The 26300-nt window shown below is 53.1% G+C and overlaps 2 protein-coding genes and 1 pseudogene across 2 annotated transcripts in view; 2 read left to right on the top strand and 1 right to left on the bottom strand.

Annotated features, from left to right (window-relative positions):
- The window catches only part of SHMT1 (serine hydroxymethyltransferase 1), a 27203-nt gene extending 5918 nt beyond the window's left edge, over positions 1-21285 (top strand). Inside the window, exons 2-12 of the mRNA XM_077746904.1 lie at positions 1245-1359; positions 2619-2764; positions 7914-8029; positions 8377-8537; positions 11982-12063; positions 12656-12868; positions 16943-17059; positions 18427-18549; positions 19156-19272; positions 19798-19908; positions 20235-21285. Of these exons, the coding sequence (XP_077603030.1) occupies positions 1264-1359; positions 2619-2764; positions 7914-8029; positions 8377-8537; positions 11982-12063; positions 12656-12868; positions 16943-17059; positions 18427-18549; positions 19156-19272; positions 19798-19908; positions 20235-20407 (1455 nt within the window). The 5' untranslated portion in view covers positions 1245-1263 and the 3' untranslated portion in view covers positions 20408-21285. The remainder of the gene's footprint in view (positions 1-1244; positions 1360-2618; positions 2765-7913; positions 8030-8376; positions 8538-11981; positions 12064-12655; positions 12869-16942; positions 17060-18426; positions 18550-19155; positions 19273-19797; positions 19909-20234) is intronic.
- On the top strand, positions 14107-15768 carry LOC144217232 (heterogeneous nuclear ribonucleoprotein A1-like; annotated as a pseudogene).
- The window catches only part of SMCR8 (SMCR8-C9orf72 complex subunit), a 13985-nt gene continuing 8785 nt past the window's right edge, over positions 21101-26300 (bottom strand). The window contains exon 2 of the mRNA XM_077746903.1: positions 21101-26247. Within this exon, the coding sequence (XP_077603029.1) occupies positions 25794-26247 (454 nt within the window). The 3' untranslated portion in view covers positions 21101-25793. The remainder of the gene's footprint in view (positions 26248-26300) is intronic.

Raw genomic sequence — 26300 nt, 5'->3', positions numbered from 1 at the left:
ACTGAAAAGCTGCCAACTATTGATTAAGGGAGGTTAGTTCCTATAAATATTTACACTTTAATACTGGAGGATTTCCCACTGCTCATAAATTCCTGTTCTTGGCAGAAAGAGAGGTTAAGAAACTTGCGTTTTCCAGTCATCTATGTACATTTTATTATATATATTTTTTTAAGTTTCTTTTTAAAAAATGTTTTAATGTTTATTTTTGAGAGAGACTGAGTGTGAGTGGAGGAGGGGTAGAGAGAGAGGGAGACACAGAATCCAAAGCAGGCCCCAGGCTCTGAGCTGTCAGCACCGAGCCAACGCGGGTCTTAAACCCAGGGACCATGAGATCATGACCTGAGCTGAAGCTGGACGCTTAACTGACTGAGCCACCCAGGTGCCCCTATTTTTGAGAGAGAGTACAAGTGAGGGAAGGGTAGAGAGAGAAGGAGAGAGAGAATCCCCAGCAGGCTCTGCACTGTCAGCACCAGAGCCCAATGCAGAACTTGAACTCCTGAACCGTGAGGTCATCACCTTACCTGAAACCATGGGTCAAATGCTTAACTGACTGGGCCACCCAGGCGCCCCCCGCCAGTCATCTATATTTTAACGGGATGCCATTTTTCTGCTGATAAAAATGCAGATGTGCAAATCTGACCTGTAGTTTTTACAGGAGGGTGTGTCTTTAAGCAAGCATGTGCCTCACCTCCTCGCGGCTGCAGGAACTCCGTGGGGGGACTTCGAATGTATGTTTGGGGGTTTTGACTCCATCCTTCATGGGCAACCTGCCGTGCAGCCCTGGGCTGCAATACTCTTCTAAGCCTCATTTTCATTACTTGAAAAATGGGAAGAAAAACTGAATCAGCAATTCATTTGTTCACAAGTTGAGGCATTTGGCAAATCTTCCTTGATACATGGCCGTGCTGAGTTCTGGGGGCGGGAGGCGAATTTAGAAAAAAATTAAAAAAACAAAAGGTAACAGCTCTTGCCTTCAAGGCTTCTAGTTTAGGTGGGGGGATACCCCGTAACCAGGAAAGGTTTCGTTGTGGAGAGGGGTCCTGGGCTCTCTCTAGGCTGGGCGAGGCCTCACATGAGGGCGGGGAGTTCTGCTCACGGGTTACAAGCTGACGTCCACAGTTCAGAAAGGAACCACACAGTGGTTNAGCCCCCACAGCACGGCAGGACGTCAGCCGCTCCGGGACAACCCGCAGGTTGCCGTGAACTTTGACTAAGTTTAATGCTGGGAGCGTTTCCATTTTTAGGCAACTTTGAACTAGTGCAATGACGACTCACGTCAACGGGGCTCACAAGGATGCTGACCTGTGGTCCTCGCACGAGAAGATGCTGGCTCAGCCCCTGAAGGACTGCGACACCGAGGTGAGAGGCGCGGGCTCTTCGCCGATGCTCTGGAAGCCGAGGTGCCGGCTCAGCAGGAAGAGCGCGTGACGCTTGATCTCAGGGTTGTGAGTTCGAGCCCCATGTTGGGGGGTAGAGATTACTGAAATAAATTAAACCTTTAACTTTGTTTAAACAAATAAGCGGAGGCTCTTGCTTAACTCTCCAGCTCTACCCCTAAAGACATGGTATTCAGGACAGCATTGCCGTTAGTATAAGAGCGCTGGATTTAGACGCAGTGGCTGAGAGCCCTCTGTGGGTAAATATGGAGATTTCTGAGTTTCTGCAGGGTGTAGAGCAGTGTGCTGGCTGCCCCGGAGGAAAGGGGCCCGGGAGGGGTCGCTGAGATTTGGCCCCTGCCTTCCAGGAGAGGAGTGGATGTAGACACCGAGAAGGATCTTTTATGTATGTGTTTTTTAACAGCTTTATACATGAGAGATCATTCGCTTCCCGTTCGCTGAAAGCGCACACGTCAGTGGTCTTTAGTACGTTCACAGCCAATTTTAGAAGACTTTTGTCCCCTCCCGAACCCATGAGCAGTTACCCCCATGCCCCCCCAAACTCCCCACCCCTTGGCCAACAGTGGTCTCCTTTCTGTCCGTGTGGGTTTACCAAAGCAACTTTTATTTTGAGGAAGAAGAGCAAGGAATAAAGTTCAGAAACTTGGTGAAACATAGGGATAAAAATAATAAGATAGTGTACAATTAAAAATTGGTGGGAAACTTCTGTATTTTTAAGGTGGGATACTTTTTAAAAAAATTTTATTTATGTATTTTGAGAGAGAGAGAGAGAGAGAGAGCGCAAATGGGCGAAGGACAGAGAGAGGGAGAGAAAGAGAATCCCAAGCAGGTTCCACTGTCTAAGTACAGAGCCTGATGCAAGGCTCGAACTCACGAACCATGAAATCGTGACCTGAGCCAAAGTCGACCACTTAACCAACTGAGCCACCCAGGTGCCCCGGGATACTTATTTTCAAGATCATTTTCTCTTCATTTTGTTTTCCTTGATCCATTGTCTTCTGGTTAACTCCTCCCTCAACGCTACAATGTGAGGACCATCTCCTCCGTTCTTTAAGTGCTGAGGGCACCTCCTTAGCTGGGTTTTATGGGTTCTGGTCACCTTCGGGCGGGGGGGGATGTGAATCTCTGATAGTGTGTCTTCTCTAACAGGCTATTGCTTTGATCAGAGCAAAATGCTACCCTACAATGTGCAGACGCTCTCCGTCTCTGTGATCTCCTCAGGTTTACAACATCATCCAGAAGGAGAGTAACCGGCAGAGGGTCGGGCTGGAGCTGATCGCCTCAGAGAATTTCGCCAGCCGAGCAGTTCTGGAAGCTCTAGGCTCTTGCTTAAATAACAAGTACTCTGAAGGGTACCCAGGGCAGAGGTATGTGAATGTCGTCAAAGGCCTGCTTCTGACCCAGTGACGTGGGCTCCTGAGTCAGGACAGAGTCCCAACAACGTGGACACATCAGAAAACAGCAAAGCCCTCAGCTGCGCAGGTTTCTGTTCCGCGCTGGTCCTGTCATAACTCGTTTGCGATTCTAAGGCTAATATTCCTGGAATAGCTATACTCGGGGTCCTTTGCCAGTCCCTGTGGGAGCTTTCTAGAATAACAGGCCAGTCCATAGGAGTCTGGGGCTGCCGGGCCATTGCTGAGCCTAGACAAAAAGGTCAGTGCCCTGAGTGGTGCCGTGGAAGGTTGCTGCTCTCTGAGTAATCAAATCTGTACCGGAATGATCCAGAAGTGATAGCCCAACCTATGGTTGCTGAATGGAATGTTGGATTTCCCTGTGCTGTGATTTGCTCAACTCCTCCACCCTGAGAAGCACAGGAAGTTATTTTCCTTTTTGGTTTTTGGGTTTTTTTTTTTTTAAAGTTTACTTATTTACTTTGTGTGAGAGAGAGAGCTGGCAGCATGAGCAAGGGAGGGCCAGAGGGAGAGGAAGAGAATCCCAAGCAAGCTCTGTGCTGTTAGCACATGGAGCCCGATGCGGGGGTCGATCTCCTGAACCGCGAGACCATGACCTGGGCTGAAAGCTAGAGTCGGACACTCAACCGATTGAGCCACCCAGGCACCCCTCATTTTTGTTTTTCATAGTCCTCATCAAAGATACCGATTACAGAATTTGATGCATGGTTTTGGCACATTAGTATATTTGTGTCCCAACGGACACGGGACAAGAAGGGTCACCCTTGAGTGGACCTGCCATTCTGTACCCAGATGCACGTGAAGCTCTGGAGAAGGGCCAAGAATCAGCTTGAAGGCATCGTCTTTTTCTGGTCCTGAATACTTAACCTTTCCAGGGCGCCCTCAAGACTTCACATGGTGTGTTTCACAACTATTAGCTCTTTTGATCCTCAAGGCCACCCTACTGTCTCCCACATGTTACGGATGAGGAAGCTGAGGCTCACTGAGATTCAGTGACTTCGCAGAGCTGCACACAGGTAGCAGGTGCTTCCGCACGGTGGTACAGTGAGAAGATAACTATCTGGTCTTTCTTGCTTAGTTCCTGGCAGTGAGCTCCTAAAATCCTTGGAATTCCATGGTGGTACGTGTGTCTCTTATTCTCTTAACTGACTGAGCTACCCAGGCACCTCCATGTCTCTTTGTTATTCTTAATACGCCCCTCTTTTTTTTTTAAGTTTCATATATTTATTTTGAAAGAGAACATAAGCAGGAGAGGGACAGAGAGAGAAAAGGAAAGAGAGAATCCCAAACAGACTCTGCACTGTCAGCATGGAGCCCGACCTGCGGCTCAAATCCACAAACAGTGAGATCATGACCTGAGCCGAAACCAAGAGTCAGGCGCTGAGCCACCCAGGCACCACTCAATAACCCTGTTTTGACCACACTTGAGTGAGTGTCTACCAAAGAGGTATACACCCTGGGCTCCTAGATCAGAAAGACCAAATGGGAGATTACAGGGTCGGAACTATCAGCTGTCTCGCCCAACCTCCAGGGTGCTGGGGGGGGGGGGTGAAGGTGGGGGGCTTGTACCAGTTGAGGTATTGGGAGGGTGGCACCCCCCCATCCTGGATCTTGCCCTGTGTGTCTCTCCCCTTTGGCTGTTCTTGAGTTGAAGCTTTTATAATAGACCAGTAATAACACGTAAAGCACTTTCCTGAGTTTTGTGAGCTGCTCTAGTGAGTGACTGGGCCTGAGAGGAGGTTGTGGGGACCCCCAAGGTTGTAGCCAAGCTGGACAGTAGTGTGGGGAGCTTGGGGACCCAGGACTTGTGGCTGGTGTCCGAAGTGGGGACAGACTTGTGAGCCCTTAACCTGTGGGGTGTGTGCTAACTCTGGGTAGTTCTTGTGAGAATTGAATCGTACTGTGACACCCACTTGATGTCCAAAAATTGGTTGTTGGCATTGGAAACAAAAGCATATATGGACCCCAGATTCCGAGCTGTCACGGGGGTTCCAACATTTCTAAGTTGATCTTGCAGGAAAGACTTCGATGGATCCTGGGCTTTTTGTCCCCACCCAGTGCACACATGGGTTCTTGTGTCTGTGGAGAGGTGAGGCAAGTGACATCTAGCCCTTTGAGGTGTTCATGGTTTCACTGTATTTACAGCTGTGGTTGGAGGGCAGCCATTACCCGGTAGCATTTTCTCCTCTGTGCGTTTTGCTCTAGATGAAAATAGACACAAATGAAGAGGATCCACTTGCTTGTAGGTGAGGTTTATTTGAAGAACACGGCTTAGGCAGCACCTGGGTAGCTCAGTCGGTTAAGTGTTCGACTTCGGCTCAAGTCACGATCCCAGGTTTATGGGTTCGAGCCCCGCGTCAGGCTCTGCGCTGACAGCTGGGAGCTATGAGCCTGGAGCCTGCTTCGGATTCTGTGTCTCCTCTCTCTCTGCCCCTCCCCTGCTTACGTCCGTGCACGTGCTCTCTCTCCCTCTCAAAAAAAAAAAAAAAAAAAGGATAAAAATGAACATGGCTTAGATCCCAGGCCTGGATCAGGCTTCTGAATCCCTTGCCCCGAGAGCTGCATTTCCATGCGGAGCCAGGGACAGCATCTGGGAACAGCCCTGATGTTAACCGGAGTACTTGCTGGGTTTCATCAACCCTGAGCATTTATTTTTTCACATTTTCACATCTCTGAAACTGGGATGAAACTGACTGACGGCAAGCCATCATTTAATTGAAAATACTTTTTTTCTTTTCTCAGTGGTTATTAAGATAATAGTTGCCTTGTAACTGAGGGTGAAATGCAGTGGTGTTCTAGGCATTGGGCTGAGCACGGCCACGTTCGTGTCCGTGTGTCCCGCAGCCTGACTGCAAAGTCCGTACTCTCACCCCCTTTGCAGGCCAGGAATCGGACTTGGGTGGGTGAAGGGGGCTCCAAGTGCCGTGGTACAGAGCACAACCGGGTCTGCACACTCAGATCTGGGTGTGCATCTGGCCAGGGAGGCAGGGCATTGTAGCCTCAACATGACCGTGAATCACCGTCCGTATGTCCGCTCCCCTGGAAAACGGTTAATTGCCAACTCCCGTTCCTGAAGGTCCATAATCCCTCCCCAAGCGTGGCCTGCTGTCCTTCAAGCTTGGGGAGACCACACCCCTCTTTGGTGACAAAGCATGTGAGGCTGGAGGGGAGCTTCCAGATTGAATTATTCAGAGAAGCCCCTTTCTGTTTTAAGACTTGTTCATCTCAGGATTATCCACAATAGGCAAGAGTAGGGAGCAACCCAAGTGTGAGCGGATGGATGAATGGATAAGCAAAATGTGGTCTATCCATAGGATAAAATGTCCTTTGGCCTTAAAGAAGGAAATCCTCTCACGTGCTACAACAAAGATGAACCATGAGGATGTGGTGCTAAGTGAAAGTCTTAAAAATACAGATACATGGGGCGCCTGGCTGGCTCAGTCGGTTGAGCATCCAACTTTTTAAAAAAAAATTTTTAATGTTCTTTTTAAATTTTTTTATTTCTGAGAGGAGAGAGAGACAGAGTGGGCAGGGGAGGATCAGAGAGAGAGGGAGACACAGAACCTGAAACAGGCTCCAGGCTCTGAGCTGTCAGCACAGAGCCCGACGCGGGGCTCGAACCCATGGACCATGAGATCATGGCCTGAGCTGAAGCACTTAACTGATTGAGCCATCCAGGCACCCCGAGCATCCAACTCTTGATTTCAGCTCAGGTCATGATCTCAGGGCCCACATTGGGCTGTGCACTGAGCATAAAGCCTGCTTGAGATTCTCTTTCTCTCCTTACTGCCCCTCCCCTCGCTTGCATGCTCTCCCTCTCTCTCTCTCTAAAAAATAAAAAGAAATATAGATATTATATGCTGCTACTGTGAGGTACATAGAGTTGTCAAGATCCTAGAGAAAGGGGAATGATGGTTACCAGCAGCTGTGGGGGAGGGGGTGGGGGGGAGTTACTGCTCGATGGGTATAGAGTTTCAGTTTTGCAAGATGAGAAAGTTCTAGAGATCTGTTATACAAAATGCGAATATACTTAGCAGTGTGAAGTACTTAACACCAATAAACTGTATGCTTAGAAATGGTTCAGATTTAAATTCTGTTATATGTTCTTTGTGGTAAAAATAGTATATATATTTAATTTAAAGTTTTTAAGGGTTCTGTGACTATTGGGCATGGGTGTTAAAAATGTCTACTGAGGGGTTGCATGGGTGCCTTAATTCTTTAAGTGTCTGACTTCGGCTCAAGTCATGATCTCATGGTTTGTGGGTTTGAGCCCTGCGTTGGGCTGTGTGCTGACAGCTCAGAGACTGGCGCCTGTTTCAGATTCTGTGTCTCCCTCTCTCTCTGCCCCTCCCCCAGTTGCACTCTGTCTGTATCTCTCTCTCTCAAAATTAAACATTAAAAAAAAACAAACTAAAAAAACCCCACCAAAAATCTTTAAAAAAAAGTCTACTGAGTTATGATGATTAACATACAGATAAAAAAACAAATATATGGTAAATTTTCACATGTAATTATGAAACAAGTATAATTTTATTAGAACTGCAAAAGCAAAAAAATATTTCCACCTCTCCCTCCCCCCAGCCCCTAGGAACCTCCATTCCACATTTCTCTAGGACTCTGACTCCTCTTGTAACCTTCTAGAAGGGAAAGCATATGGTTGTAACTGGCTTATTTCAGTTAGCATGAGGATAATGTTCTCAAGGTTCATCCACGTAGCCTATGTCAGAACTTCCTTCTAGGGGCGCCTGGGTGGCTCAGTCGGTTGAGTGTCCGACTTTGGCTCAGGTCATAGTCTCCCAGCTCGTAAGTTCGAGCCCCGAGTTGGGCTCTTTGCTGTCAGCATGGAGTCCACTTGGATCCTCTATCTCCCTCTCTCTGCCCCTCCTCCACTAAAAAAAAGAATTTCCTTCTAGATGAGGTGATGTTTGCTCAGTCACACAGCCAGCTTGGCGCGGAAAGGAGATAAGTAGTATGGGGTTCAGGGTACGTGTTCTTGCTCTTTCTCTGCTTTTATTCTTCTGTCCCAGCCAGAAACTTCTTCGGCCTCTGTACTGAGCACAGAGGTTGGGGGCCAGAGGGAGCCTAACTCTGCTTTCTCCCGCAGGTATTATGGCGGGACTGAGTTCATTGATGAGCTGGAGATCCTCTGTCAGAAGCGAGCGCTGCAGGTCTATGATCTGGACCCCCAGTGCTGGGGGGTCAATGTCCAGCCCTACTCAGGTAATTGCCTGGACAGCCCCCTGCCCACCAGTCTCCAGGGCCAGCTTTCACCGAGAGGAGTCTTAACATGAATAAAAGTGAAAAATAGGCTAAGCCCCTCCTGGGTCTGTGTGTCTCTCTCCATTGACCTTGGCTCCCACCTGATTCACCCCTCCTGAACACCTGTCCCTTATTCTCAGGGGGTTTGCTGCAGGGGTTCCTCCATGGGACTGTGGGGGGTGCCCAGTGGTGGCCAGGCCTATTCTGTCCACTCCTGTTTGGTGGCCTGCCTGGTGGCCAAGCTCTGGTGTCCTGCTTGGGGCCTCATGGGCAGAAGTCATCAAACCTTCTCTGGTCTCATGTTCCAGGCTCCCCAGCAAACTTTGCTGTGTACACCGCACTGGTGGAGCCCCACGGGCGCATCATGGGCCTGGACCTGCCTGATGGGGGCCACCTGACCCACGGGTTCATGACAGACAAGAAGAAAATCTCTGCTACGTCCATCTTCTTTGAATCTATGCCCTATAAGGTAAGAGCGAGTCTCTCTCTGTTAGCTCTGCTGTCTTTTGGCTCAGCAAGCCTCCAGTGTTGGGCTGCACCTGTAGGAATAGGTAATCCTGTTCCTCAGGCGCCAAAGGAAGTCCCCACCTTTTGCCATCTGTGACACACACACACACACACACACANCATTCCTCAGGCATTCAGGGCACACAGGGGGCAGCTGAAGCACAGGGAGACGGTCGGGGAGGCAGCTGAGGAGGGGGCCCAGCTGCAGCCAGAGCCCCGGGGACAGCCCTGCTCGGAACCCCCAGGGTGGCACCCCTGTGCCCCAGCCCAGGTCGGTGGCTGTCCTTGAACAGTGGGCCTCTGCACCCTGCCGCCCCTCATAGACCTGTCAGCCAGCCACAGCCTGGACGAGCCATGAGCCCCACATGGGACTGGCGCGTGTTCGAGGGGGGGCCCCTGCCCTTATAGGTAGTTTGGTGGTCGAACAGTGCACAGCATGCTCCTGGGCTCACGGTCAGTGATGGGGAGAAGAGTAGTAACCGGCACGCTTGCTTATGGGGTGGTCTGTGCATGTGGTGACTCCTCCTCCTGTCCCAGAGCCATTTCCTTGTGGCGTTTGCTGTCCAGTGGGCCGCTCCAGGGGGGTCCACACGTCCCATGGCGAGTGAAGGCCGTGGTGCGTCGTTATGCTTAGCTGAGGGTCAGACGCATGAAAGTCAAGCCAGTGTTTCGTCTTGGCATTTCACGGTCTCTGTTGCTTGCCCTTGGCTGTTGGCCGTGTGTTAGCCTTTGGCTCAGTCCTAGGAATGCACAGGTGCTTTTGGGGGGCAAGCGACAGTCCACTTGTTTTCGCGGAAAGCCAAGGTATTTCACGCCCTGGGTGTGTCCTCATTGGCCAACTGTGGACGGCACCTCGAAGATGGATTTTGAAACGTGACAGGAGCCACACAGCGCTCCGCCCTTGCACATAGAACTCAAAAGCCTGGGGTGCCTGGGTGGCTTAGTCGGTTAAGCATCCGACTTTCGCTTGGGTCATGATCTCGCGGTTCGTGGGTTCGAGCCCTGCGTCAGGCTCTGTGCTGACTGCCAGCTCAGAGCCTGGAGCCTGTTTCAGTCTGTGACTCCCTCTCTCTCTGACCCTCCCCTGCTCACGCTGTCTCTCTCTCTCTCCTAGAAATAAAATAAAACATTAAAAAAAAAATTTTTTTTTAAAAAGAACTCAAAAGCCAGTTTCTATAGTTCCTCTAGCTATGGAAAGAGCAGTGGCAGAGAGGAGTCCCGGGCTGCTGTTCTGATCTCACAGGAGGCCTGAGGCAGCCTTACTCTCTAGGTCAAGGTCCTCCATTACCCAAGAGGCTCTTCCGGGCGTCAGCAGGCTCAGCACCCCCGTCTGTGCATCTTGGACACATACTGCAGGCTGTAGCCAGCTCTGTGGGTGGAGGGTTGAAGCTCACCTGATGGTGGGCCTGCAGGGGTGTAGAGAGGAGAGGCCTGGGAGCCTGGCCAGCTGTGGGCACCAGCCCTGAGCAGGGAGGACGCAGACCTGAATGGGCTCCGGCAGCAGCTGCCATGCCCCTGCTCTGCCCACCAGGCTGCCTCCCTGCCCAGCGTTTCCGGGCCCTGCCCTCCCCCCGGGCTCTCTCACCCTCTGGCAGCGACCTCACATGGGACCAGGTGTTTCATCTGTCCACGGGGAAGCAGCACCTTGAACCTTCTGTCACCTCCTCTCTGCTCTGTGACCGTTCCCCTCCCCCAAGGTCCTAAGCAACAGAAGGGACCGCTCCCTTCCTGTCCCTTTGCACCTCTCTGGCCCCTCTGAAGTTTCTTACAAATGCCTGTGAATTCTCCCTGGAGCTGATTTATTGTCAAATAATTAAGGTTCTTGTTTTTTGTTTTTTTAAGTGTGTTTATTTTGAAAGAGAGAGAGCACCTGTGGGAGGGGCAGAGAGAAAGGGAGACAAAGAGAGAATCCCAAGCAGGCTCCTCATTGTCAGCACAGAGCCCGATGCAGGGCTCGAACCAAGAACTGTGAGATCCTGCAGGTGCCTGGGTGGCTCAGATGGTTAAGCATCTGACTTCAGCTCAGGTCATGATCTCGTGGTCTGTGAGTTCGAGCCCCACGTCGGGCTCCCAGCTGTCAGCACAGAGTCCACTTTGGATCCTCTGTCCCCCTCTCTCTGCCCCTTCCCCCACTTGCTCGCTCTCAAAAATTAATAAATATTTTTAAAAAGAGAGAAAGGAATGCATTGCCAAAAAAGGGAAAAAATAGGTTTTATGTGTCACATGCAGATGGGTCCATGGTCTATCTGGAAGCGATTTCTGTTGGGGGGGCTGTAAGGTGAGTGTCAGATAACACTCTTTTCCAGCGGACCCGGTGCCACTTACCGGAAGAGCACCCTTTCCTGCAGTGTCACTGTTGTCATGGGTGGGACTGGCCCCGTCACAGGGCTCCTGCTTCTGGGTTCTCTTCTGTTCTGTCACACTGTCGCTCCTTCTACAAGCACGTGCAGCCTTAATCACTTTGTGGTTTTAAATTTCTTTCAGTAACGTTCTGTGTGGAGGTGTTGTATACCTGCTGTTTAGATATTTTATGGTTTTTGAAACTAATGTAGTATTATTTCTTAACTGTTTGAGAGGGTGAATGGGGGTGGGGGTGGGGAGAGACAGAGAATCCCACGCAGGCTCTGCGCTGTCAGCACCAGCCCTGTGCAGGGCTCAGTCCTAGGAACCGTGAGATCGTGACCTGAGCTGAAATCAAGAGTTGAAGGCTTAACCGACTGAGCCACCCGGGCGCCCCTCATATTAGTCCTATTAAAATTTCATTTCCTGTCTTTTGCTGCTTATATGGATGAATATAACTGGTTTTGGTTTTTGACCCCACATCCAGCGACCTTGCTACGTTCAATGACTAATTCTAATAGCTTGGCCCTCGAGGCTTGGATTTCGCGGGTGTGCCGTCGTAGTGTCTGTGACTGATGTCAGCCTTGTACGTCTTCTAATCTTTGTCTGTTTCTTTTCTTGCCTGTCTGTGCTCGGGACTAGAAGAGGTGTTAGCAGCATCTTGTCTCATTCCCGAAGGTAACACTGCCTTCGCACCTGCACCGTGGTGTGGATGTTGGGGTTTCGTTCCACAGTGGCGTTTTGGTTCCTTCTCTTTCCGGGGAGAACCCCGGGACAGGGGCTCACTTTTCCTCTCGGGACCCCGCAGGGCGTCCTGCCTCCATGAGCGATACCTGGGTGTCTACACCACGTGCACAGGCCAAGTACACTGATACCCCACCTTGCCCTCAAGTCACGCCCTGGGACATCCTTCCTGTGTCCCTGGTGGCGTGGAGCCAACAGCTTTGGGCAGGTGGAGGACTTAAGTCCTCATGTCCTCGACAGCTGGTACGAGTCCGGGTGGGAGGGCAGGCACGCTGTGGTAGAGGACGCAGCCCAAGCCTGCTGTCTCCGTGACGTTCCACAGGTGAACCCAGACACTGGCTACATCAACTATGACCAGCTGGAGGAAAATGCCCGCCTCTTCCACCCGAAGCTGATCATTGCAGGTGATGAGCCAGGGGCGGAGGAGCCGTATTTGCCAGCAGCCCCCATGCCTCTCACACAGTGAAGACGTGGAGATGTTCACTGTCTTCTGCCTCGAACAGCTGGGCTTCTCGGGTCTAAGTATATTCTCTTCGTTCAGGATAAATATCTGTTTCGCCACCATTGGTACTAGGTGGGATCAGATCTGAGGCTGCTCTCAGAGAAGCATCTAGAAATGTCAATTCCTGGGGCGTCTGGCTAGCTCAGTTGTCCGAGTGTGTGGCTCATGATCTCCGGGTCCTGAGTTCGAGCCCCGTGTTGGGTGTAGAGATTACTTTAGTAAATAAATAAAAACTTTAGAAATGTGAATCCCTGACTAGTTAGGGTACATAACCCCAACCACCGTGAAGAGGCTGGTCCAAGTGATTGCCTTCGGCATATAAAGACGTTTCTTGAGGGTATTTTTCACTTCTGTGCTCAGGGGTTTTGGAGGGAGAAATCTCTCAGAGCTTCGAAAATGCCTCTCGAAAGGCCGCTGTGCAGATCTGCGCTTCAGGAGACCCTCAGCCGGCCGTGGGGATCTCTGACTCGACTTTGTCACCTTTGCTGTCTCAGGAACCAGCTGCTACTCCCGGAACCTGGATTATGCTCGACTGAGGAAGATCGCAGATGACAACGGGGCCTATCTCATGGCCGACATGGCTCACATCAGCGGGCTGGTGGCTGCCGGTGTGGTGCCTTCCCCCTTTGAGCACTGCCACGTGGTGTCCACCACCACCCACAAGACGCTAAGAGGCTGCCGCGCCGGCATGATCTTCTACAGGAAAGGTATGCTCCAGGGCGCAGGGCGCTGGCGTTGGCCTTTCTCCTCTGGGGTTCACGCTCTGTTTGGGAAGCTAGCAGAAGCCGGAGTCACTTGAAGTGTCCCTTAAAGGGCTACTTAGGGGGTGCCTGGGTGGCTCAGTCTGACTCTGGGTTTCAGTTCCGGTCATGATCTCACAGTTCGTGAGATCAAGCCCTACGTTGGGCTCTGCGCTAACAGTGCGGGCCCTGCTTGGGATTCTCTCTCTCCCTCTTCTCTTCCTGCCCCTCCCCACCTGTCTCCCTCAAAATAAATAAACTTTAAAAAAAAAAAAAAAGAGCTACTTAGGAGGGGGCAATGAGAAGTCTATAGAAGAGATCTGGAAAGCAGCCCTGAGCACAGCTCTTGCTTCATTCCTTGGGTGTCTGGGTCCTGGGAAAGGACGAAGGGTGTTGTGCTGGGGGTCAACTGGTCTTCGCCTCAAGGGGCAGGTGTTGGAACAAAAGGAAGATGCGCTTGGCTGGCCTGGGGCCACCAGAAGGCCTCGTGGTGCAGCATTATTCTGGTGACCTCACTGTGGTCCAGCACACCTATCCCAGAGGAGGCATCCCGGTAACCAAACCGTGAGACGCTGCCGTCTAAACCATAGTTACCACATTAATCCCTTTAGTGAGGGGTTTCCGTTGAATGCCTGCAACCCACATCTAGGCGCTCCTTTTATTTTGGGATCCCCACGCCTGGGAGAGCCAGATTCGGGATCAGATCAGTTGGCCCATGATGAGACCAGAGCCACATGCACCCGCGGAGAAACCAGCCCCTGGGCGACTGGTCTCTCGCCGCCTGGTCAGGAGTAGACACACCTGTATGCCCACCAGCGTTCTCGGTACACTGTTGTCTCAGGACCTCCTTCGGTTGTATCGGCGGTTCGAGGCAGACAGCCATTCCCACCTGCCCGGGACATGTTCGTTTCCTCCCACTGAGCACTGATGTGATTTGTTGCATGTTGAGTGACGCCCCAGTCTGCCATGGATGCACTATAAGATCCTGGGCCACTTGTGCAGCCTCTCTGTGCCTCATTTCCTCACCTCCGAGCAGGGTGGTAATAACAGCACCTGTCCCTTCAGACTACTATTGAGAGGAGCAAATGAATTAATTTGAAAGTAAAGTGCTTAGCACAGCTCCTGACTCACAAGCAGCTCTGCAGTGCTTTCTGCCCGCGGATGCCGCCGAGTAAGCATCGTTAGTCTCCCCTCCCGCCGCCGGCATGTCTAAGTCAGAGTCTCCCAAAGAGCCTGAACAGCTGCGGAAGCTTTTCGCCGGAGGTTTGAGCTTTGAAACAACCGATGAGTCTGAGGAGCCGTTTTGAGCAATGGGGAGCGCTTACGGACTGTGTGGGGATGAGAGGTCCAAACACCAAGTGCTTCAGAGGCTTTGGGTTTGTCACCTGTGCCACTGTGGAGGAGGTGGACGCAGCCATGTATGCAAGGCCGCACAAGGTGGATGGAAGAGTTGTAGAACCAAAGAGGGCTATCTCGAGAGAAGATTCTCAAAGGCCTGGTGCCCACCTAACTGAAAAAGATTTTGGTCGGTGGCATTAAAGAAGACACTGAAGAACATCATCTAAGAGATTTTTTTAAAAATATTTTTTATGTCTTTATTTTATTTTGAAAGACAGAGAGCAAGCGGGGGAGGGGCAGAGAGAGAGGGAGACAACAGAATCCAAAGCAGGCTCCAGGTTCGGAGCTGCCAGCACAGAGCGCGACACGGGGCTCGAACTCACGGACGGCAAGATCATGACCTGAGCTGAAGTCAGACACTCAACCGACTGAGCCACCCAGGCGCCCCTCTAAGAGATTATTTGGAACAGTATGGGAAAATTGAAGTGACTGACATCATGACTGGCCGAGGCAGTGGCAAAGAGAGGCTTTGCTTTTGCAACATTTGACGACCATGACTCTGTAGACGAGATTGTCATCCAAAAATACCGTACTGTGAACGGCCACAACTGCGAAGTAAGGAAGGCTCTGTCTAAACAAGAGATGGCTTGTGCTTTCTCCAGCCAAAGAGGTTGAAGTGGTTCTGGAAACTTCAGTGGGGGTGGTAGCTTTGGTGGCACTNTGACTCTGTAGACAAGATTGTTATTCAAAAATACCGTACTGTGAACGGCCACAACTGTGAAGTAAGGAAGGCTCTGTCTAAACAAGAGATGGCTAGTGCTTCCTCCAGCCAAAGAGGTCGAAGTTGTTCTGGAAACTTCGGTGGTGGTCGTGGAGGTGGTTTTGGTGGGAATGACAACTTTGGTCGTGGAGGAAACTTCAGTGGACGTGGTGGCTTTGGTGGCAGTCGAGGTGGTGGTGGATATGGTGGCAGTGGGGATGGCTATAATGGATTTGGTAACGATGGTGGTTATGGAGGAGGCGGCCCTGGTTACTCTGGAGGAAGCAGAGGCTATGAAAGTGGTGGACAGGGTTATGGAAACCAGAGCAGTGGCTATGGCGGGAGCGGCAGCTATGACAGCTTTAACAACGGAGGAGGCGGAGGCAGCTTTGGCGGTGGTAGTGGAGGCAACTTTGGACGTGGCAGAAGCTATAATGATTTTGGCAATTACAACAATCTGTCTTCAAATTTTGGACCCATGAAAGGAGGAAATTCTGGAGGCAGAAGCTCTGGCCCCTATGGTGGTGGAGGCCAACACTTTGCCAAACCACGAAACCAAGGTAGCTATGGCAGCAGCAATAACTATGGCAGTGGCAGAAAGTGTTAATTACTGCCAGGGAACAAAGCTTAGCAGGAGAGGAGAGCCAGAGCCATCAAGCACAGTGGTGCCAGGGCCTAGCTGCTACAAGAAGACGTGTTTTAGACAATACTCGTGTACGGACAAAAAACTCGAGGACTGTATTTGTGACTAATTGTATAACAGGTTATGTAGTTTCTGTTCTGTGGAAAGTGTAAAGCATTCCAACAAAGGGTTTTAATGTAGATTTTTTTTTTGCACCCATGCTGTTGATTGCTAAATGTAATAATCTGATCATGACGCTGAATAAGTGTGTCTTTTTTTAACTGTGCTGTGTAAAGTTAGTCTACTCCGAAGCCATCTTGGTAAACTACCCCAAGAGTGTGAAGTTAGAATTCCTTCAGGGTTGCGGCGCCTGGGTGGCTTAGTCGGTTAAGCGCCCGACTTTCGCTTAGGTCATGATCTCACGGTTCGTGGGTTCGAGCCCCGCGTCGGGCTCTGTGCTGACTGCCAGCTCAGAGCCTGGAGCCTGTTTCAGAGTCTGTGACTCCCTCTCTCTCTGACCCTCCCCTGCTCAAGCTGTCTCTCTCTCTCGTTCTCTCCTAGAAATAAATAAAACATTAAAAAAAAAAAAAAAGAATTCCTTCAGGGTGATGGCAGGTTCCATTCAAAATTTTATTTGCAAGCTGCCTGGGCACAGAATCCGTGGCCTCCACAAACACTGGTGTGGTTGAACTGACGAGTTCCCTATTAAAAGGGTCACCCGAGCAAAGTCCTGGAGCTTTTTTGGTTATTCATATGATTGTTGGCACATCCTATGCAGTAATATCTCAATTGAATTATGGTATCAGATAAAATTATAGATGGGATTAAAGCTGTGTATCGTCCATCATCATGTGTAATCAATAAAGGATTTAATGTTCTCTTGGGGAAAGAAAGCAGCTCTGTAGATGCAGAGACTTTAGCAGTTATTACAACTGATAATTAACCTTGTTTCAGAAAGGAATCCTCTTCCCCATTAGAGCCATATAATTATTATATAATTAATCTATATCGTTATACAAACGAGTGTTCTCTCCTTCAACACTGTCGTCTCGGAAGACTGCTGTCCTGGACGCCTCTTTGAGGAAATACGCCCAATGCATATTTTTGTTATCATTTCAGTGGAGGGAAATCTCTCTTCTTTGATTTCATCTACAAAGGGTGGTCTGCCCCGCTCCGGAAGCAAGGGGCCCCTCTGCTCTGCACCACCCGGGACTCGAGGCCAGGCTTGCGCTTAGCACACTCTGGGTTGGAGTCCAGGTAGGGAGAAAGCAGAGGGGACAGCCCGTCTCACGTTCCCATTCTCTTGTTGTTCTTCATCCAGGAGTGCGCAGCGTGGATCCCAAGACCGGCAAAGAGACGCTGTACAACCTGGAGTCGCTCATCAATTCTGCAGTGTTCCCAGGCCTGCAGGGAGGTCCCCACAACCACGCCATTGCTGGTAAAATGTCACCAAACCCAACCCAGAGCCCTTGGGTGGCACCTGGGGGTGCACCCTCACCCAGGGCAGCCCCACACAAGCTAGTTCTCTTAACTTTGCTCCTCCGGGGCCCCTAACTCCCATCTCACCTGCCCACCGACAGCGGGTACCAGGACTTGCACACTGGGGAGACACTGGGCTGCCTCTGTCCAGGAGACGCTGTCGGGAGAAAAGGGAAAGTGGAGACGGGTATCAGGCAGGGACACAGGGAGCGATGACCACTCCACACGTGTGGCCGCCCGTAGGCAAAACCGTCTTGGGCCTGTTTCTGTAAAGTGGGTACGGCTGCTTTAAGAAACAACAGTGAGGGGCTTTAACAACGAGAAGAAGGCACAGCAAAACGAGTGGGCGATTAGCGCCCCAACCTGGTGAGGACAAGTTGCTTGTCCCCTGACTTCCTGACCCTTGGGCCGCTGACCTTGAGGCTACACGGGAAACGCCTAGGTCTGATTCCACGGTCACCCAGCAGGCTGTCATTGACCCATTCCTTTCCTGTACAAAGAGCTTAGGAAATGTGTGATGATCTCAGAGTTATTCCAGTGTCTTCTTTGGAACAAAGCAGTTTGGCAGAGGAGCCCCGGACAGAGGTGTACAATCTCCATCCAGACTGGTGTTTTGAAGGAGGGGCTTGGGGGAAGCAAGGAGTGGTGAATTTTAGGCCCTAGAGTAGGGAGCGGGTGGGTCTCCACTGGTATCTTCCCATTCTCCCTTTACACCTGCACACTCTGCGTCATGGTCCTCAGCGCGTGGGAGATGGGGTGACTCACCCTGCAGGCCCTCCGGGCCTTTTCTAGTCATTTCCACCGCCGATTAGAGGCTTCTGCATCAGTGCTCAGGCACACCTCTTTTGCCTTCTTCACTTTCTGTGCCCCCGTGAGCAGCCCTTGGGATTGAACAAGGTACTGGAGGAATCTGAACATTCAGGCAAACAGGCCTGCCCCTCTCACCGGGCCCCTGATCTTTCAGATCCGCGTGATCTGGCCTCAGAGCAAAAGCTTTCTGGGTAGCCATTCTCATGTTCACAAAGGACTGTAAGGCCCACGTTGCCTAAGAGCTGCTTTCCTGTCGTAATCTCAGTAGCACAGGACTCCCAGGCCTGGAGAAAGGCTATTTCACAAGCACCTCCTCAAAGAGGAGAGGCCTGCGGGTTCACCCAGGTAACTGTAGGATTAGAAAAATGTACATCATGGGGGGCGGGGGGGCTCTATTCCACTCTCTTCGGTGATACTGAAAAACAAAGAAGCCTGAGCGGAAACCAGCGGTGTTCTTTGACTCCTGGTCGGTCTCGGTCCCCTCCTGTCTTCCTGACCCGTCTCTGTTCTCGCCAGGGGTCGCCGTGGCCCTGAAACAGGCCATGACTCCGGAATTCCGGGTGTACCAGCGCCAGGTGGTGGCCAACTGCAGGGCTCTGGCTGAGACCCTGATGGAGCTGGGCTACAAAGTGGTGACAGGTACCGACAGAACCCCTGGTCGACCCCGGGGAGGGGACGCCCCCGCTCCTCGGGGTGGCACTTAAACCTCGCACCCGGGCGCTANGCCAGGGGTCGCCGTGGCCCTGAAACAGGCCATGACTCCGGAATTCCGGGTGTACCAGCGCCAGGTGGTGGCCAACTGCAGGGCTCTGGCTGAGACCCTGATGGAGCTGGGCTACAAAGTGGTGACAGGTACCGACAGAACCCCTGGTCGACCCCGGGGAGGGGACGCCCCCGCTCCTCGGGGTGGCACTTAAACCTCGCACCCGGGCCTGGGCGCTGCAGCCGTGGCTGTGCGCCCTCTGTCACTGGCATGTGACATCACAGGTCCTCAGAAGAGCTTTGTGAAAGGCATACCTGAGGCTCGCCTGAGAAAGGTTCGGTCCCAGTGGCCACACAGCCGGTGGCTGGCGGGGCCACAGCTTGGAACAGCAGGACCCCCAGGACACATGCTGGGGGTGCTCACCTTCCTCACCGCCTCTGCTTTAGCCTCCTTGATCTCTACCCCCCTTCAGAAGAGAGAGATGCCTTCACTCAGCAGGGAGTCGGCTTTCTGCATTCCTCTGTGTCCAATTTGGTTTCCAGGTGGTTCTGACAACCATTTGATCCTCGTGGATCTCCGTTCCAAAGGCACGGATGGTGGCAGGGCCGAGAAGGTACTAGAAGCCTGTTCTATAGCCTGCAACAAGAACACCTGTCCAGGTCAGAATCCTCGCCGGTCTACTCTTCTGCACCCCTCCTGTCTTAGACTTCTGGCCAGAGTTGTAGCCAGTGGCATAGGGGCAGAATCCTGGCTCTCTCCCGGCCTGCCCCTTCTGACACAGTTCTACCCCTGCCAGGGCCAGAGAGGGAGGGACCGAGGTGGACTGCTCGGAGGTGCTACACGTATGTGGAAGAGGAAGCAGGGGCCCCTGGAACAGGCTGGGTTTCTCAGGGGGTGTGGAAAGAATGTGGGCGGTGCATCCCTAACTCACACAGATGCCAGCCTCGCTTTCGGGAGGTCATGCCACAGAGGGCAACCTCCTTACTGTTTCATCACAGTGGCCGAAATGGGCGGCCGTCTCCTGTGCATTTGTTCCGGCCTCTGGCGTTTAAATGAGCGCTGCTCCGCGTCCGGGGTGCAGCTGGCATCCACCAGCCGGCTTGTTGGCCAGCTGTCTTCTTAAATGCGCAGTGGTCAGCAGGGAGTTGGGTGCAGCCAAAGGACAGAGCTGGTTTTTGTTGAAGGTGACAAAAGCGCACTGCGGCCTAGCGGACTGCGTCTGGGGACTCCGGCTCTGACATCCCGAGGACTTTTGGAAAAAGAGTTCCAAAAAGTCGCCCAGTTTATTCACAGAGGTAAGGAGAAAGGGTTGGAAGTTGGCCACCTGAGACCACGTGTGGAATTTCTGATTGTGGCTGAGCAGCCGAGACCCAGCCGCTGAAGCACGTTCGGTGTCCAGGCTGAGTGCTGGGGACAAGTGACAGCAAACACTAAACACTGAGACGTGTGTAACTTGTCCTGCCCGAGGAAGGGGGCCATGGGAGAATCCTTTCCCAGGTCAACATGGACACCTAAGGCTGTCACACACCCCCAGCCGCCAGGCCTCGGTGGGTCCCCTGGGCCCCCCGAGCCACCGCACTGGGAGCCCACAGAGGGCTTGTTGTGTCTCTTGCCGACACAGGGATAGAACTGACTCTGCAGATTCAGAACGACGTTGGTGCCAAAGCCACCCTGAAGGAGTTCAAGGAGAAACTGGCCGGGGACGAGAAGCACCAAAGGGCCCTCAGGGCCCTCAGGGAGGAAGTGGAGAGCTTCGCGTCTCTCTTCCCTCTGCCTGGCCGGCCTGACGTCTAGAGGAGCCGCCGGCCCGCGGGCCCCGGCCGCAGCCCCTGAGCATCGGGACTGCTCCGGAACCACTTGCTTGAGGAGCCGGTGCCCTCGTGGGGAGGCGGGAGAGCCGCCCCACACAGGACCGCACTGGGTCCATTTCTTCGTGCCCTCCGAGGGGGGTTCCTTTTGGACTTTCCTCCTGTTGTCTGTCTCCACAAACCAAAATTTGTTTAGGACCCGTTGCTAGTAATTCTGGGACAGGTTATTAAGGAGTTTAAGTTTGGTGCTTTCAGGTCTTCTGGAAAAATGAAATATTTAGACTGGGTCCAGGGCAGGTAACTAGAAAGACCCCAGTGGTTGTATTTGCCCTTCTCTGAGTTACTGGGCTCCCTCCAGACTGCAATACAGAAAGCCCCAAGTTCAGAGCTTCTGAAAGCTGCCCCTCTGTAATCTCCCGTTCCGCGGCGGGCTGCTGCAGAACCGATTTGTGACCATTACAACCGAAAAGGTGAATTTTGAAGCTTCTGGTTAGGTCTGTGCGACCGATGTGCTGGGAGAAAGTCTGTGGCAGCTCGGTGTCGTGGACACGGTGTCCTTCACCCCCCACCCCTGGAGGGTACCGGGGCCCGGCAGGTGGGAGCACCAGCTGGGGAGGGAGATGGCTTTCCTGCCCTGTGCCAGATAGCCAACTCCCTCCTGTAATCAGGAGACCAGATGTCACCTTCTCAGAGAAACTTTATTTTTCACAGAGCTGAAGTGCAAAACATAGATGACCATTTTTTAATAAGCACAAATATGTACCCACAGAATGTCTACAAGAATTATAATAGCTTTAAAAAATACAACCAACTTTTATATCTCAAAAATATCTGAACTCAAATAAATTAATTTCTTAAAAAGTACACTTCTCATACTATTTGTTTGGCATTTCCTCTGGTTAAACTCTGGTGCAGCCGGACCCGAGGGCTGCCATCACGTGCGTGTTCCAAGCACTCGCGTGGGGACGAGCGCAGCTCACGTGGTGCCAGGAGTCACGTACACACGCGTGGACAGAGGGACATGCAGTAATAAAATAGTTTTCCAAAAATAACAAATACGAATTCATCACAGACTATGCCTTTCACGGCAGCCTTAAAAGGTGGCGTTTGTTTTAACCCAACCCGTGAAGCCAGCCAGCGCTGGGCAGCGTGGGGTGCCTCATCCACGGTCCTGCCTGGGAGGTGCCCCTGGGGTCTAGGCTCCAGCGCGGGTGGGGACAGCTGCTGCAGACTGCACGGGGTGTGGGTGACACACCAGTCTCCAGGGCTCTGCCTCAACTTGGGGAGCCGTTAACGCCATCAAGACAGTCTTCCTTTCGGGGGCCTGGCTCCTCCCCCAGCCAGGACATCTCCAAGACACCCCCCCCCCCCCGCCCCACCGGGTCGCCTCCACTTTGGAGCTAGACAAGGCCTCCCGGGACCCCGGGCTCTGCACCGGCGGCTCAATTAATTCACTTCAAAGTGCTCGTTCCCCCCACCCCCGTCACCTCCCCGCACGGTCATACCAAACCTTAACAGATGTGGCCAGATCAGGTCAGTGCTCACAGCGTTCTCCTTTGGGGGCTCAGGAAAACTTGGTGTGCTCGGACCTTATCAGCCGAGAGTGGTTTTATTTCCGTCCAGAAGTAGCAATTTGATGGTTTTTCCTTTTTGCAGTCTGTTAATACCGTATCTTTGAAAAGTTCCAGTTCTGTCACTGTCCTAGTATTTGGGGAAAAGCCAGAAAGCTAGCTGGTTTGCTTCCAAAGCACAAACCAAGGCACTTTCTTCTGAGCTTTCTAGGGAGACGGGATGTAAAACCGGATTGCTGGCTTGGGAGATCGGCTCCTCTGAAGGCTGTCCACACTTCCCGACGGGCTCCCCGCCAGCCAAGTGGTACCGCGGTGGAGAAGGTGACCTGCCTGGCAACACCAGGCCCGGGGCGCTGGGGACACGCGTCCCGCACTGGTGGAAGTAGGTGGTCACCGTGCGTGCTGCTCCCAGCCTCCAGAAACATGGCAACTGTAGCAGCCCTAGCACTTGGGGTAGAAACTGGTGGACTTCGTAGGATTTGAACTGGGATGTGTCATTTGGGGTTGAATCCTACAATACCTTGACTATAGCAACAGAGAATTGGAAAGCTAGATGGGAAATGACAGGTGGGCTATCATGGGTCGTTTCCAAATTCCGGTGCAATCTGTATGACTTCAGCCATTCCAAGTCAGTCACAGAAGAGTCACAATTTCTAAAATCCCAGTAATCCACCAAAAGGAGCAGGGTGCCTAGGGAAACGGTGAGGTGGGAGGTGACAGTTCAGGCTGGAGCGTCCCAAGGGCCACAAGTGCTACAAAGGCTTTTGGCTCCTCTGTACCATGGAGCTTCTGGAAATCACTATGGTGTAACTGCTAGCCTGATCAGGCTGTTCTCAACACGGACTGCTTGAAAAAGGGTGGCTGGGGGCAGGGCAGCGGTAATGGATTGGAAGTAAAGTTGAACTAAATCTCAGACAGTTTTGGTGCCTGGGCCTTCAAAGTGAGTCAGGACTGGCAAAGTCAAGGGCACTGATGTCCCTATTTTCTGCAAAGTGTTTTTAAAATGCTTTATTTGAGGCAAACCTGAAATGAATATTTTTAAAGAGAGAGTCCCGTTGCACAGAGTTCCCCAGCCTTAAGGTTTATAGATGCGGGACTTCTAGTGGGCTCCACTTCTCCCAAGTGGAGGGGGTCTGCGAAGGGCAGGCCCACAGTCTCAAGTGCCTGCCCAAACTGGCTCAGTCCCACCGCCACTTTAAAATCCCTTTGGAAAGAAACATACTTGACGTGAAGCAATCCTGTGAAACTGCCACACTGAGAAGCTAGATTTTAACCAAAATTTAAAACTGGAGTTTAACCACTTTACTTGTCTGTGAAGCTAACTTTCTTTCAGGGAGGAATGAGTCAAGGGAGACACTGGTCATCTGCTCTTTCTGGGCCTGGCCCCAGGACAGGGCACACCCGTTCCATTCACCCCCCACAGGCCTCTTGACTTAGAATCCCGGGGCCTCTGGAACCATCCTTGAGGCAGAGCTTCCAAGCAAACACCCTCTGAAGGGACTTCTACTTCAGACTATGGTATTGCATGGCCTTAGCTTCTAGAAGACCAAAATGACTGACCTTCTGCCTCGCTCAGATCAGTTTCCCAGGTGACGGCCACGCTAACCATAGAGTCCGTGGTGCTGTGGAACAGGATGAACAGCAATGGTGGTGCTAATAATCGCTTTCAACTTTGCCAAACGGACTCCACAGACCCTTGTTTCCCTTGGAGATAAAGTGTCGTAAGGTCATGTCCCTGGAGGCCTGAGTAGACAGCAGTTAGCCACCCAGTTAGACAACAAAGCAGCATCTTGAACAAGAGGGGACACTGGAGGCAGCAACGAAGAGGGGAGCCCGCGGAGAGAGACAGGTGTCCCCCGCAGCCTCCCCCGCACGCAAACACGCTTCACAGTTAAAAGCTGCCAAGACGTTCTGGCGACTCTTCTGCGTGGGAACATATGTAACGGGCACGGGTACAAAGAACCCCCGTGAGGTGTAGACAGACGTCTGCCATAGAAGGTTCTCAGTCCCAGTCTCAGAAGCAAACCCACACGCCATCAGGAACACGGACCCTGACCAGAAGCCGGCGGCCAGGAGCCAACGGGCCGCATCTCCGTGCAGAGGACCTGGGCGAGGAAGGGACCACGGGAGGGATGTGACGCAAACCCCGCTTGGGTTCCTGCCTCCCCTACCTCGATGGCGTGCCACAAAGCTGACGGGGGGCCAGTCTCAACAGCAAGACCCTAACGACACGGAACGCAGCACCAGCAGGGGCACACACGCGTGCTCGCTCAGGAGCAGCCGCTTGTGGCTGGCTCGGGTCTATTTTATCACAATTTTCTTGGAACGAATTAGAAAGCAGTAATACTAAGAGGTCTCCCTAGTTGGAGACAAAAGCAGCCATACAAAAAGAAAAAGTATAAAGACTTCAAGGTTGCAAGAAACCCTCTATCAACAAACCAACAGCAACTGAGTAAGGAGCCTCAGGTTGGGGGGGGGGCTGTCACGTGGGCGAGTCGGGGATTGTCACCTTCCCTGAAGGGAGGACTCCCACGGGGCCGGGAGTGAGCATGGTGAGGAGCATGTACTTGGAGGCCCCCACGGGGCTGGGGGTGAGCATGGTGAGGTAAGCACACCTGGGGGGCCCGCGTGGGCCGGAGTGAACAGTGGTGAGGTGCGTGTATTTGGGGGGCCTGCGTGGGGCAGGCGTGAGCCTCGGTGAGGTGTGGGCATCCCAGGCCCATGTGGGACAGATCCAGGAGGACGGCCACACGAGGCGGCTCTCCTCCCTCCCGGAGGAGACCCGGCCGTGGGTCCTCCCCAGCCGGCTGCCCACCCCGACCAAGCAGCGCGGCGGAACCCCGCCATCACCGAGCCCGCAAGACCCTGCGAGAGGTAGTGAAGTGGTTGCAAAGTTTGCTGCGGGTGGAGGACTGGGGTGCGACCTCGGCCGAATCCCAGCACGTCTGCAGACCTCCCCAAGAGGGCGGTACGGACGGGCCCCTGCCGGAAAGGCTGGCGGGCTGGGCCCAAGGCCTGCCGCCTCTCGGTCATGCGCACGGTGGTGATGGCACGTGGCCCCGGGCTCTCGGGCTGTGAGCGTGGTTCTCACTCACAGGCAGCGACTGACGCCGGTCACTGCTGCTGACCCGGGGGCGTCAGGTGCAGGGGCCCCCTGCAGGCAGCTCTGTGCCCAACGGGGAAGCGAGGACCGGACAGGGTGCTGCTCGCTCTCCCTGCAGCCCTGGGGCGCAGAAGGTCACGTATCTGCCACCACCCGGCCGCAGCACCGCTGCCTCCCCGTCTCACTCATTCGGGGGCTTCCTCCGGGATGATGGGCTCTAGGGGGCCGAGTGAAAGAGCCTGGCCGGGATCTGAATGGGGCAATGGATGTTCCGTTGTCCAGTTTCCCACCAAACCATTTCAGTTACCGGGGCGCTTCCCTGGACTTTGCTGCCCAAGCGTCTGGAATCTGAACGCACAGCCTGCTCCTCCCGTCTGGCCTTCACCTTTCCGCCCCACGTCCCACCCCGTCAAGAGGGCGCCGGCTCTCTTCTGGCCTGGCCACCAGTCCTCACCAGGGGGCTGAGAGACCTATTACCGTCCTTACTGATGCCTTCACAGAACCAGGCGCCCGCCCCTGCCTGGGTCCCAACTCCCAAACCGCCTGAAGCCACCTGGGAACCCACGCTGCCGCCTTGGTTTCCGTGCCACTGAGGCCACCAGCAGTCTAGACAGCTCAGAGGACCGCCTGCGCATACCAACCCCTCCCCTCCCCGTACCCTGAGTCACAGGTCTTGGTCACAGTGGCCGGGACTGACCTCAGATTTTGTACAAAAAGCTGGGGACGTAGTCGAACCTGAGCGTGGGGTGGCCGGGCCCGGGAGCCTCCTGCATGTAGTGCAGCTTCAGCAGCTCCGCCAGGTACTGGACCACCTTCGTGTCTTCATTCACCAGACCCAGGTTCTGCTTCAGGAAGCCCGCCCGGCGGCTGGCCAGCAGTTCCTCGGTCTCCCTGTCGTGGGCAGGCAGGTGCAGGTGGTGGCAAAAGGTGTAGAGGAAGGCCTTGGAGCAGAGCTGGGTGAGCACACTCTGGACGTGCAGGTAGTAGGTGCTGCCCCGCCTGATGTGAGTGCGGTGGTCGGCTAGCCGGGGCACGAGGGCGCCTCTGTAGAGGGGGCAGCGCAGGGTTTTGCTGTCCAGGTCCAGGATGCTTGTGTAGCGGCTGTAGCGGCTCAGGGTGTGGAGGGTGCCGGCGCCGGCAGGGGACGCCACTCTGAAACATACAGGCAATGTCAGGAGGAGACGCTGGGGGAGGGGGGTTGCGGG

The sequence above is a fragment of the Crocuta crocuta genome, unplaced genomic scaffold (genome assembly GCF_008692635.1).
Source record: "Crocuta crocuta isolate KB4526 unplaced genomic scaffold, BGI_CrCroc_1.0 scaffold139, whole genome shotgun sequence".
Lineage (NCBI taxonomy): Eukaryota > Metazoa > Chordata > Mammalia > Carnivora > Hyaenidae > Crocuta > Crocuta crocuta.
This window is presented reverse-complemented; position numbering and strand designations above follow the sequence as displayed.